Source organism: Pteropus alecto, unplaced genomic scaffold (assembly GCF_000325575.1).
Source record: "Pteropus alecto unplaced genomic scaffold, ASM32557v1 scaffold53, whole genome shotgun sequence".
Classification (NCBI taxonomy): Eukaryota; Metazoa; Chordata; class Mammalia; order Chiroptera; family Pteropodidae; genus Pteropus; species Pteropus alecto.
The window spans coordinates 2201473-2214656 of NW_006434366.1; the positions used below are offsets into that span (position 1 = coordinate 2201473).

The following is a 13184-nucleotide window of genomic DNA, read 5'->3' on the forward strand; positions in this document are numbered from 1 at the left end:
GGGCCTGGGACCTCTGCCGGCCCGGGCGCGGCTTCAGGGCCTCCCGCGTCCCCTACGTAACCCCCGCGGGTCAGGCCGCTCTTTGCATCTCGGCTGGCCCACAGCTGGCCGGGGCCGGGTCCTGGGGCCTGACCGCGACCTTGGACCAGCCGTGCCGCCCCCTGCCGCGGACGCGGAGCACGGCCCGAGGCAATGGAGCTGGAGGGGTAGGGAGAGGGGACGGAGGCTGGAGCCTCACTTTAACTCCGCCCCCGCCTCCCGAGGCCACGCCTCGCCGCTTCGGCTGCAAACTTTAGCCTCCCTGAAGTTGTGGAGGTGTCTGGGGCCCCAATGAGGTCGTGGACAAAAAAGGGGCTGGGTAAATAAGTAGGCGAGGCGCCGCCGGGCCGGGGATGGAAGCCGAGAGTGGGAGGCGGCGTTTCCTCCTCCCCGCGCAAGGCCCCTCGGAGTCCGGGTCCTCCCGCTCCCCGCCAGCGCCGAAGTTTGTCTGCAGCGAGGCCCTTGAAGGGCTGGCCCGCCACACGTGAGCGGCTCCAGGAAGCCCGCGCCGGACAGCCCGCCCTGACGCTCGCCCGTACCCGCCGGAGGCGACCACCCCGGGAGGCTGGAGAGGGGGCCCCGCCTGGCCGGGGTCGGCGGCAGTGGCAGTTTCAGGGTCAGGTGCGGCGGCTGGAGCCCTTTTGGAAGAGGGGCTGCTCTCCACGAGCAGGGGCTTGAGCAGGGAGTGAGGAGTTGACTTGGTGAGGCCGTTCGGCTTGTGATTTCCCTAAGGCGACTGAGGACGTGGTGCGGGTGCAACCTTAGGGGAAGGCGGGGTTCTCGTCGCGGCCCTGGAGGGCTTTCCCAGAAAAGGGAGCGGTCAGGGCATGGTGCCCGGCTCAGCGGTTCTTTTCTCTCTGCCCCCAGCACTGGAGCACTTCGTCCCTGCCTCACTGGATGCCATGAGTTGCCAAAAGTGAGCCTGGCCTTTTCGGGTGAGCTCCCCCAGCCTTTCTCCTCCTCTTTCTCTTGAGTTTGGGGAAATTCACATTGCCCCGCCTCCTTCCTGTGCCGACCAAAGCTCTGGGATCCCCAGAGTCATAGTCTCCCTTTTCTGAGAAGTTGAGGAAGAGAAAGGCGAGACTGAGTTCTTTTGAGGCCACTGGGAGTGTGCAGCTGAGAGGGTACTGCAGAGTGAGGTCTGTCACTCCCAAGGTAGGTGAGAGACCTGAGAGACCTGGACACTGAGGGCTTCCAGTTGGGAGCCTTGGGTTCAGAGATGTCCAATCTGAATTAAAGGCATGGGCTTTCCTGGAAACCCTGTCACCAGCACCAGGGAGGAGGCCTGGAACCAGACTGCCTGGGTCCCTTTTGCCAGCATCTTGGTCCAGGTCTGTTTAGTACCTGTGTGACCTTGGGCAAGTCTCTTAACCTCTAAGCGCTGGTTTCCTAATCTGTGTCTCTGTTGTTTTGAGGCTTAATGAAGTAGCCGTGTTTCACCATTTAGACAGTGCCTGGGGCATAGTGAGTACCCAGTGAAAGATTTATCATCATCATCCTTATCAAAGAAAACAGGAATGAAATTATCAGGAGATGAGCCCAGTAGGACAGGGAACGTGGCGGAAAAATACAGGGCAGCTGTGAGGCAGGAACGCGAGTGGGTGAGAGGAGCAGCACGAGGCACCCCAGTGTCATGGCACCGAGGTTTTCGAGGGTTATTTTGCCTCTGCGCATTAAGTCCAAAGACAGTATTTCAGCGAAATTTTTGACACACATAACCCTCAGGGAACAAAATATTTCGCAGAGCTAAGTTTTTCCATAGGGCCAAAGTGTGTTGACTTTTGTCTCCCAAAAGTTTTAAATTTTAAATGCTTGGGGTTGGGAATGTTCCTTCCTGGGTCACATACTCCCCTTCCTCTTTAAACAGTCTTTTCTGCGCTGGGATTTTCTCCGCCCCAGGCGACTCAGGTCCAGCCCTCCGCGGGAGAGAGTTAGGCCTCTGGCCCCAGGTTTTGTGGAGAGCTGGGCGGTCTGCCTTGAATGTCTCACACTCCAGCAGCCTCAGTGTGGTGTCCATGGCCTGCTCTTGCATAGCTTCTTGGCTTCTATTTTATTTTCCTGAAGTAAATGTCTTTATTCCCTGGACTGTACAAATATGAGGAATGGGGGAAGGCCCATGGGGAGAAGGGAGAATTGTCAGATAAATGACATACACAAAAAGGTAAAAGGACCCCACACCCCACCTTGCCTTTCTGTGAACTGCCTAGTACAGGAGGTGGGTTGGGAAGATCAAAACCAAAAAACTAAATGCTAAACACCTGGAGATGTAGGGGGGTGGGGGAAGGGAGGGAGATGGAGGGGAAGGGATGGAGCAGCAAATGGACCCCAGGCGTGGCTCCCTCCCAGGCTGGCACCCCTCCCCTGCGGAATGAAATGCTCAGGCCAAGGGCAAGTGACGGCTACTTCTGCCTGTGGTGTGTCCCCACATCTAGCAGCCTTTCCCTCTTCCTTGCCGTTTTTAATCTATGGGCTGGAAAAGTGGGATGAAGCTTGTTAGCAGTGGTGGCTCCAGTCTGGGAAGCATAGTGCTGGATTTTGCTCCTGTGTCGATCTGGTCTCTTCTGGTGCTGGACGGGTGAGCTTGCTGGACGGCCAGATTCCATGGGCCAGATGTGCTCAGCACAGGAGAGTTTCCTATGAAACTCTCTTCCTGCAGCGCATTGTCCCCCCTGGGCTTGTTCCTCGTGGTTTCCCCGTTTGTTAATAAGTGTTCAGACCCTGGTGCTCGCCCGTCCTCCCTCTGGCAGTGGTCCATTAGACTTGGGGGTGGGGGTGGGAGGACTGGGTAGGCAGTGAGACTCAGCCGTGGGGAGGAAGAGATAGTGTGGGGGGAAGGCAGGCTGGCCGACATCTGGCCCATCTTGGGAAGCTGGTCAGAGCTGGCAGTTTGTCCCTGGCCGACTCACTCCTGTGTCTTCTATGACTCAGTTTCCCTAGGTGTGACCAAGGCTGCCAGCTGACAGGCAGAGCTGCTGTAGAGCCTCAGTATTGTGGTTAAGAAATAAGGAGGCTTGTGGCTTCAGTCATCCTTTGTAGCTCCCTTCTAGGTCACTGTGTGTGTAAACACCTCTGGCCACTCCTTCTGGGTCAGAGCACCCAAGGCAGGGTGAGGTTGGGCCAGAACTGGCTGGCGGGCAGGTGGGCACGTTGATCAGAGCAGGCTACCAGCCTCCTCTCCCTTCTGTCTCCTTTGCAGCTGCCTTGGGGTGCGGCGTGGGGACACAGAGCCATGTCGGACCTGCTACTACTGGGCCTCATTGGGGGCCTCACTCTGCTACTGCTGCTGACTCTGTTGGCCTTCGCTGGGTACTCGGGACTGCTGGCTGGGGTGGCAGTGAGTGCTGGCTCGCCCCCCATTCGCAATGTCACTGTGGCCTACAAGTTCCACACGGGGCCCTACAACGAGACAGGGCGGCTCTTCACCGAGAGCTGCAGTGTGTGCCCCAGGCTCCGCTCCATCGCCGTCTACTACGACAGCCCGCATGTGGTAAGGAGCCTTCCGGGCCTTGGCTGGACTTCTGCCCCGTGGACGGACGTGGGGCAGGGCTTGTTGAGGGAGGGGCGTTTTGGTTTCTAAGGAAGGGGTGAGAAAATCTTTGAACTGGCCCTGCAAACCACATTTCCTCTGAGCTTGAAGCTCTCTCCAGATTTGGCCTGGATTCTGGTCCCTTCTGGGAGCATGTGCTGGTTTTCTGCTTGCCCAGGTCTGGGTCCTCTGGCTCATGGCTGCCCGTGGCCTTCTGAGTGGGAAGGGACCGTACCGCTACGAGTCCTTAGCCTCTGCCGGGGCTTTGATCCCCTGCCTCCTCTTCCTGCCGTCCCTCGCTTTTCCATGCCCCTTTGAGAGCAGCGCTCTAAGGCCAGGCCTTTCGGATCCTGCCCTCTCTTTGGGGTCGTATGGTATTTTTTCCGTGCCTTCCCTCTTTCAGCTCTCGTGCTGTGGCTGCAGGTTCTCAAGGGCTGAGGGTGTAGGCCCTGGGCCTGGGGCTTGGAATCTCACCTTTCCAGCCATTCCGGTGGCCCCTGGCCCAGGGATATGGCGTTACTTTGGATGTCAGGCTGCCTGGTTTGGAGAGGGCCTTGGAGGTCAGGTGGAGCCAGGTGAGCTGCCCAGAATGTCTAAGATGCTGGGGTTGGAGACTAACCCGGCATCATTGGCACCCTGTGGGCGTCTGCCTGTACCTACAGCCTGGAGTGAGTCAGGGCTCACCAATGTGGCCTCCTGCCATGCCATGGGCGGTGCTGCCCACAGCTGTATGAGCTGGCAGCTCTGCCAGAGGTTCTTCAGCCTCCAGCTCCGAGCCTTGGCAGATGAGGCCTTCGGAATCCCCAGCTCTGGTTTCCTCGCCTGGAGAGTTCATGTGGGCCAGGCCTACAGCCTACCCATCGTCTCCTGACCAGGCCTCACTGGGGCGCTCCGTCGAAACAAGGGTGTGCTGACTCCCTCTCTGTGCCAGGTTCTGCACTCTGAAGACGAACAGGAGTGGCCCCGCTAATCAGCCCCACACTAATGAATCTCCAGCAGGGCACCGTGCTCAGTGCTCACAGACCTTTGAGCTCAGAGGGGAGGTAGATGCCAGCTGGGCCTTCTCCCACGCGTAGAAGTTTGCTCTGCTGGGAAGGGCCTCCTGGCTAAGGGAACTGCAACTGGAAAGGCCTGCAGACATAGGATGACAGAGAAAGGGTGGCCAGTGGACATATGGCGAGTGGAGAAAGAGGTAGAAGAGGCCAGGCTTGGGAGGTACAGCAGGTTGGGAGGAAAGGCGTGACACAATCTGCCACCTGCGACTTAGGAAGCTAACTGGATGGCAGGTGGAGGCGGGCAGGAGATGAGGCAGGGAGGTCACTGAGAATATTGGACTGGGCCCTGGTGAGAGGTTAAATAGCCTGGCCGAGGGATGAATAGACACTGAGGTTTTGAGGTCACATGGCTGGGAGATGGCACCGAGTGGGAGTCCAGAGCACTGGGGCCCAAAGGAGAAGGGGCAGGCACTGGCCTGTGGGACCCAGATGCCGCCGCTACCCCTGCAGGGGTCTGTTATGTAAGTCCCAGCCCCTCCTTCCACATCCGGCCCAGTCAGAGCCCTTTACAAGGCCTCGGTGGGAGGGAGGGGAGTCCGTGCCGCTGTTCCTTTCCTCTTCCAGAAGCCGCACGTTGCCTCTGGGGTTAGAGGTGCTAGTTCCAGGATGGGAGAGGGCCAAGGCAGCGGGATACCTTGGGGTCAGTGCCGGAGGCTGGTCCAGGGAAAGCGAGTTAGAAGAACCCCGGCACGTGGCTCTCTCCACATATCCTCCTGGCCCAGCCACTGCCTCCAGGCAGCCCAACATACAGCCCTCCTGGAGGTGTGGTAGACCCGAATGGGTGGGCCTTGGGTATCTAGGGTTGGCTGGGTACAGCCTGAGTTGGTTGCCAGCCTGGGGACCACAGCCTGAGAGTACAGCCTCGAGGCTGGCATTCTGGGGTTCTGACTCTATCTCTTCGTTGTCCTGGACTGTGATCTCAGGCAAGTCACATCACCCCTCTGAGCCTCCATTTCCTCCTCTGCAGAGTAGTGTTAAAACACCTGCTTCGTAGGTAGGCTGGTTAAATTCAGTGACATATGCGAGGCATCCACCCCAGCCCCTGGCCCTCAGCAGATGTTTAACCGTGACAAAAAAGGATGGAAAGGACACTCCTGCTTGTTAAGTGTGCCGAGGGGGTAGGCCCCAGGCCCGTGGCCCGACCGTGGACATCTGGCCAGCACAGAGGAATGTATAGGTCACAGTGGCCCTTCTGATCCTGTCCCTCCCAACCGCGGGTCTCTAGAAGACACCTGAGTTCCATTCAGAGCTGTGTCACATCCTGACACCTGGATGTGTCAGGGATGTTTCGTCCCCACCTGCTCTGGAAGCTGGGCAGTGTATTCTCTGCCTGACAGAGACCCTAGAAGGTTCAGGGAGTCGGGGACCCCAGGGGCTCGTGGCTAAGCTGAGGCCTCTGGTCCGCACTGCTGATCTCATAGAGGAGACTTCTGATCACGTGGCAGGGACCAAGGTGCTTATCTCACAGTTCACTTGTGCTTTTTTGTTTTCATCCAACAAATGTTTGAGCAACTGATCAGTGCCACTCTGTGTTGGGCACTGGGCACTATGGGACCAAGAGGCCCAGCCCTCAGGATGCCTCCAAGTGGGGGTGTCAGGGGAGCCTGGAGGAGAGGCCCCATCTGGTCCTAGGGAAGGCTGAGAACCTAAACTTTGTCCTCCATAGGCTGCTGCCCCGGCAGTGGCCAGAACGGGGCCTTGCATATTTGGGTTCACAGAAGGGAGGGATAGGCTGTCGGCCGAGCCGTCGAGTGTCCTGTCCCCACTTTCTTGCTCCCCAGCTCAGCACAGTGGGAGCCAGAACCTGCTTCTCTGTGAGCTGGGGAGGAAGTGAGGCTATTTCAGGCTCTGTGAGGGGGCCAGTGAGTGACCAGGTGAGAGGTAGCTACCTGCCGTGGGTGCTGCTCACCCCCACGGGGTGTCGACTGACAGCTCCCTAGCCATGCCCCGTCCAGGCTTCAGCTCCTGGCCTCAGCTGGCCAGAGGGAGGCTGGTTCCTGAGAAAGGCCTGTCACCTGGTCTGGCTATGGGCCCAGTAAGTGACACAGGAAAGGGCACTACCAAGGCAAGAGTATGGCGATTGCTGTGGACACTTTATATCGGATTCTGCTTAAGCATGTATATCCTAGAGCTAGGAGGGTAGGTGAGTGGGTAGGCAGGTTAGTGTGTGTGTGCCAGTCAGCCCTGAATCCTGTGCAGAGTTCTGTATGGAAGCGGGCTGCAGGGTCTGGGCCAGTGGTTTTTGTGGGGCAGGAGAAAGGATTCTGCTCACTGTCCCTGAGAGCCTTGGTAGAGGTGGGGGAGGAGGGAGCGTGTGGCAGAAAGTGGACAGACCCTGACAGTGGCTCATAGGTGTTCCTCTCCTGCCCAGGGCCCAGCGTTCGTGGAGTGTGGCCATTTCCTCTTCTAAGTACTGAGGGAGTGGGCTGAGTTCCAGAGTCGGTCGCTGGTCTGCGTGCGTACTCTCCTCTCCCTCCTCTCCCCCCACCTCTGTCTGTCTCTCTGTCGTTCTCTGTCCTTCTCCCTCTCTTACCTCGTTCTGCCCTGTCCTTGTATAGCTGGAGAAGTGTCCTGAGCGCTCTGCCCTCAGCCCTGCTTCTGACGTGGGGGCTGAGGGTCTGTGCAGCGCCTTTAGCCCGGCCCCTCTGGGCACCTCGGATGTAGGGTAGGGAAGGAGCTGGGACCAGCTCTGGCCTGTGGATGGGCCCTAGTGGCTGGGCCACTGTCACTGTGCCGTGGGTCCGGCCTGTCTGCCAGCCTGGCCCTCCACTTCCTGCCCAACCCCCAGCCCCACTGCCTCCACTGCTGTGTTTAGGGCTTAAGCAACCTACCTGCCTGGCTGAGGCAAATGAGGTGGGGCGGCTGGTACAGTTCCTGGCCGAGGCCGAGGCGGGGGTGCTTGCCCCAGGCGTGGAGCGAGTGGGGGAGCTGGTGGCGCTTGGGTTTGGCCTTTGGTAGCTAGACCGCCATTGAAGCTCCTTTCTTCCCCTAGTCCACTGAGAGTCGCCTGGGGCCACCAAGTCTGCAGAGGCTTTGGACTGGCAAAAACCCTTAGGCCCATCAGCTTCACTGTGGGGGGATGGAGACCCCGCCCTCTTTGCAGGCACCAAGGTAACATAGAGCCTGGGAAAGGGTGAGGGAGTAGGATTTTCCAGGATGGACCCCTCGACAAGGTCAATGGCAGTGTGGGCTGGGCCGATGTTTCCTAAGGGCCCAGGCCGTCCACACCCCAGGTCCTCTGTGAATTTTCTTCAGACGGAGTCCATCCAGGCTGTTGCTTCGCAGCCAGTTAACTGCAGAAAGGCGAGCCCTCTCTGCCCAGCGGAGCTGCTTTGTGAGGGGAGGAAAGGTGAGGGGTGGGAGGAGACGACTTTGGACTTGTCCTTCTGGATTTGAATCAAGGCTTCACTGCTTACCAGCCTGTGTTCTCTAAGCGAGTCACTCGGTCTCTGAAAATCCTGCCTCGAGTTGTTTTCCTGGGGACTAAATAACAAGGATGAGGCCCAGTTCCCACCCCCCAGCAGACGCATCCACCTGTGCCTTAGAGGACAGCGGTGGAGCCGTGATTCAAACCTGGGCACAGCCCCACCTTCTGGGCCCCGTGCGACCTCAGCAGGCCATTCCCCTGGGGCGGGCCTGGGAGCCTAGCGATGCCTCCCCTGCTTCTAGAGCGGCCTCGCCTTAGGGCCTGTCTCACCAGCTCGGCTCTGGCCCCTGGCTCTGCTCTGGCCCCTGGCTTGGTGCAGGGCTGCCCCTTCTTCTATGGCCAGGGCAGGGGAGGGGCCAGGAAATGGCCTCATCTGTGGAATTGAGAGATGATGGGACAGGAAGGGAGCGCCTGTGCCCCACACACCTTGAGGGCCTCAGGATCCCCTTCTCCTCAGTAGCTGCTCCCCCGCCCTGAGACAGGAGCTCCTCCTGTTTCAAGGTGGAGGGAGAGGAGGTTTGTGGGTGGTGCAGGGTCCGTGTGTGCGTGTGTGTACACACGTGCACCATCACTGAGACACCCCGAGAACCGTGCACACAGGATCCTGGGCCTTTCTGCCTAGAGGCCTGGAGTGGTGGGGAGAGATGGAGAAGCCTTCGCTTGCCGTGCAGCTCCCTAGGCCGGCATTTGGGACCAGAGAAGAGGGGCTGCTGGGCGGGGAAGCAGTAGAAGGCTTCGAGGAGGAGGGTGGAGCGGAGTCCTAAAGGATAGGCAGGAGTTTCCCAGGCAGACGGGACTCTGGAGTAGGATGAAAAAGGACATTCCAGGTTGAGGAAGTAGCTTACGCAAAGGCAGGAAGCATGGGAGGATGGGCATGTTTGGGGAGCCGCAAATAGTTCCATGTGGGGGTGGGGGTGGGGTGGGGGAAGTGGAGGCTGGCAAGGCGGGCTGGGCCAGAGCCTGATTTGTCCCTCCCTCTACCACGCAGACGCTCAGTGGGTACCTGCCCACTTGGGTTCTGGCCCCTGCTGGGGCTGGGGGTCACAGAAAAGGAGTGCCAGGTGAGTATGCGGACAAGTCAGGGCGGTGCTGTGTGGGCCGCTGAAGTTGACCTTGCATGCTGGGCTCAGGAGTTTCATCCTAGAGGCGAATCGAGAGCCATTGGGAGGGTCTAAGCAGGATTATCACAGGTGGTCTGGTGCCTTTTGGGGACTGAGGAGTATGTCGTGATGCCAAAGCGATCCCAGGGAAGACCCTGGTACCCATACCCAGGCAGGCCAGGGGTTGAGATTATGTGACCGTCCATCCATTTCTCCGTGTGACCTATGTCGGATCTTGCCTTTGCTCAGCGTAGGTTGCCAGGGTCAGAGAGGGTGGGCTTTGCCGCAGGCACTGACCCCGCCAGAACCTCCGCCTCTCTGGCCTTCCTCTCGTCCTGGGGTGTGAGTGGGGCAGTTGCACCATCTAGAGACGAGAGGTGGAACTGCAGGCATCTCCAGCGCCTCTGCCTGGGCGGGCGGGAGGAGCGTCAGGCCAAGTGACTGCTGCAAGGTAGACTTGATGTAAGAGTTTATAGCAAAATATTGGTGTGGGCACGTGTGCCACCGAGTCACCCTGACAGGCTCCCCAGGAGGGTGTTTGAACCCAAACTATGGGCAGGGAGGAGCTGCACGTTCAGAGGTTTAAGTGGATGGGCGTTCTAGGCCAGGGGTCACTTGTTTGGTCTGTGTCATAGCTACTAATAACAGACAGCAGTTATGGAGCATTTGTCAAGTGCTGGAGAGGGCTAAGGCCTTGTGCAAAGTATCTCATTCAACACAACCGTTCTGTAAGTAGACCTCAAGGAGCAGGGCCACCAGGGAACCGAGGGACTTGTCCAGGTCACACGACTCAGGATTCACACCCAGGCAAGCCTCTATCCAGAAGTCGTGGCCCCGACCACTGCCCCATATTTCCTGCCACTAAAGCCCTGAGCTACACTTAATTACATAAGATTCAAGAGGACCAGAGAGCTGGGGTGACTCTCGCGGATTGCACAGAGGTGGAAGCCTAGAGTCAGTGCCCACACCCCAAGGAGAGAGAGACCCCAAAGACGGGGCCATGTTGGCTGGAGCAGAAAGGCAGAGCGGGGCTGAGAAACCCCCAGGGGACTGCTGAGAAGTCTTGGAAAAGGCCAGGTGGAGGGCAGAGGCGAGAATAGGTAAAAGTGACTTTGCAGTGCTGGGCAAGTGTGCTGGGGGAGGGGCAGGTGGCGGTAGAGGGAGTTTAGGGGTCAGCAGACCCTAGGCACGGGGAGAAGGAGGCCTTCGGATGGCGGAGAACCTGGGATTGAGAGCACACGCTCTGTGGTGAGCGTCTAGATTCAGGAACAGATACGCCTGGGGCCCAGCCCAAGGGCTGGCACAGACTCAGGTGGCAGGAAGCGAGGCACACTGGGGCCCCTTGATGCCAGGCGGAGAAGCGAGGGCTGGGCCTTGCAGGCCTGGAACCAGGCCTGGGGCGTGTTGGAGACTCACATAGGCACCCCACACAGCTGGGGTTTGTGGGAGCCAGGGCCGGGAGGGCAGCTGGGGAGGGGAGCAGAGTGCAGTCCAGGTACTGGGGGCCCAGAGAGTCTCGGAGGGGGACCAGCAGTCTCTGAGTTAACCAGGAAGGGGCCGGGCCTGGGGTGTGGCTGGGCCTGGCGTGTGGCTGGGCCTGGCACAGTCTGAGCCTACGCTGGGCGATGGTGGCTGGACCTGCCTGCACGAGTGGGGAAGAGGGTCTCACACAGTGTCATCAGCAATCCAGAGTTCAGTGCGATCTTGCTCCCGGACCAGCGCCTCCTGCAGCCTCTGCGCAGCCGTCCTGGGGGCTGGCCTCGTTGTTGGAAGAATGGAGGAAAGGGTGGGTGGGCCCTGCGGCAGGATGCCACAGGCCGGGGCCCCAGAGAGGGTCCAGCAGAAAAGTGGTCCTGTCCATCCTGATTTCTGGGGCACAGCCTGTTGGAACTGGTGGTTCTGCCAGGCCTGAACTGACACAGAACCCAAGAGGCAAGAGATCTGGGGCCCTCCTTCCTTTGTGTGACACTGACACCCCTGCTCTGCCTCCCAGGTCCCCCCGGAGAAGTGCCGCTGTGCGGTGGGCAGCATTCTGAGTGAAGGTGAGGAGTCGCCCTCCCCTGAGCTTATCCAGCTCTACCAGAAATTTGGCTTCAAGGTGTTCTCCTTCCCGGCACCAAGCCACGTGGTGACGGCCACCTTCCCCTACACCACCGCCCTGTCCATCTGGCTGGCTACCCGCCGTGTTCATCCTGCCCTGGACGCCTACATCAAGGTGAGACACGGGCCTGATGTGTGTGTTGGGGGGTGGGGCGCAGCCAGTACTTTGGGTGGGAGCCGGGGGGGACTGCCCAGGCTGGGAGGAAAAGGTGGTTTTGGGAGGGCAGCACCCTGGAGCCCTTGTAGCGCAGGTGTCTGTGGAGCTAGGTAGATGGGCAGAGGCTGCTGGCATCTCTTACACATGACCGAGACCTTGTGGGCACCGGAGTGTCTGCCAGCAGCATGGGGGCTTGTTCAGAAACCCAGCCTGGTGAGTTCAGCTCTGGCTGGGACCAGAGACAGCCTTAGTGCTCAGCCCCCATTCCAGCCTTGAACGAACAGGCGCACCCTGACCCCATCCTGCTGGAGGCGCCCAAAGGCTGGCAGGGCCCAGGTGTCCACGTGTTGCCCCTGGTCCTGCCTCTGCGTGGGCTTGTATACCTGCTTCCTGAGCCCAGGCCTGGGGCAGTGAAGACCGGCCTCGTCTCCTTCAGTTCCCAGTCTGGTCGCTGGCAGCGCTGGCAGACTGGTCTGTCCGGAGGAAGCAGGAGAGGCCGCCAGCAGGCGATCTGATGGGGTCTCTGTCCACAGAGATGTTTTGCAATTTTCCCTGTTGCACATCCCTCTTTCTCTGAAACATTTTGTAAACCTGGGTGCTAGAGAACTGACCCCAGTTTACGCTTGGAAGTGATTGTTTATTCATCTGTGTAGCTTAAGTTTAGTGGACGTCTGTGCTGGACATGACGTGAGATGGTGTGTAAAATAGGCATTCACGGTGAGGTGCGGCGATGGGTATAGACAAAGATGGGGTGCGTGCTTGGAAAGAACGGGGCGAGGAAAGGCAGAGGACCAGCTGGGACAGAGTGGTCAGGGCCAGCCTCTCGGAGGAGTGACCGCTCAGGCCAAATCCCAGGGGTGAGCGGGTTCTGGGAAGAACAGAGCGAGAGCGCGGGTGTGATCGGAAGGCGGTAGGAAATCTCAGCAGGGACGGGACACAGTCTGAGCCTACGGGACGGGCTGACCCAGCCCTGGGCAGGGAGGGGCCAGTCACGGGTCATGGGGGCCGGGCGGGGTGCTCAGGGGGTTGTCACGCATCCTCGTGTGAATGGCACACTTTGGGCTGGGGCAGTGGCTACAGAGATGCCGACAAGGCCAGAGGTTTATCGTCTGTTTGCGGGGTAAAACTGAGGGACTTTGGTTGGGTCGAATGTTGGGGAGGGGAGGGAGTGGCAGGGTCACAGCGGGTTCGGTCCCCTCTGGCCTGGGCAGGCGGGCGAGCCTGTAGTGGTGCTTGGCACTGAGCGGGAAAGCGAGGGAGGACCTGGTTTGGGCGGCAGCCAGCATTGCGCGCTGGTCGCTTGGGGGAGGCGTCCGAGAGGGGGCGTGGAGTCTGGAGTTCAGAGAGGGTTGGGCTGGTGGATGGATATGTTTGGGGACAGGAGCATATTGACAGTATTTGCCCTAGGGACGCCCTGTGACAGCACAGGCTGTGCAGAGAGCATGGCCAGTGTGGCTGGGCTTAGGGAACAGGAGGTCAGCAGGAGTGTGAACTTGGTGGGGTCGTAGGAACCGGGCGGCTTTGTTCTCCAGAGCAGCTCAGGGAAGGGAGCCCAGCGGCTGCGATGGAAGTGGGAGCTCGCACAGGCCCCGGTTAGGTGTGAGGGTCCAGTGTCCGGGCTGGGAAATGAACAAATGGGGCTGTGGCCTCGGTGGTCAAGGACAGGAAGAGAAGAGAGAGGGCCGCCGTCGGGCAGGGCAGGGGCACGGGGAGGACGGAGGCGCTTGGTCTCTGCGAGCTGGAGGAAGGCAGCCCGAAGGGTGCTGGGGAGGGTGTTTAA

At 59.6% G+C, this 13184-nt stretch overlaps 1 protein-coding gene across 4 annotated transcripts in view; it reads left to right on the plus strand.

The window, feature by feature from the left end:
- Positions 1-241: 241 nt before the first annotated feature.
- Positions 242-13184, plus strand: part of TEX264 (testis expressed 264) — a 27306-nt gene continuing 14363 nt past the window's right edge. Inside the window, exons 1-5 of one of the 4 annotated variants that reach the window (XM_025044851.1) lie at positions 242-740; positions 907-974; positions 2968-3140; positions 3236-3526; positions 11141-11362. In XM_025044851.1, the coding sequence (XP_024900619.1) occupies positions 3269-3526; positions 11141-11362 (480 nt within the window). In that variant the 5' untranslated portion in view covers positions 242-740; positions 907-974; positions 2968-3140; positions 3236-3268. The remainder of the gene's footprint in view (positions 741-906; positions 975-2967; positions 3141-3235; positions 3527-11140; positions 11363-13184) is intronic. The other 3 variants (XM_015587151.2, XM_015587150.2, XM_006909149.3) reach the window with 3 other exon arrangements.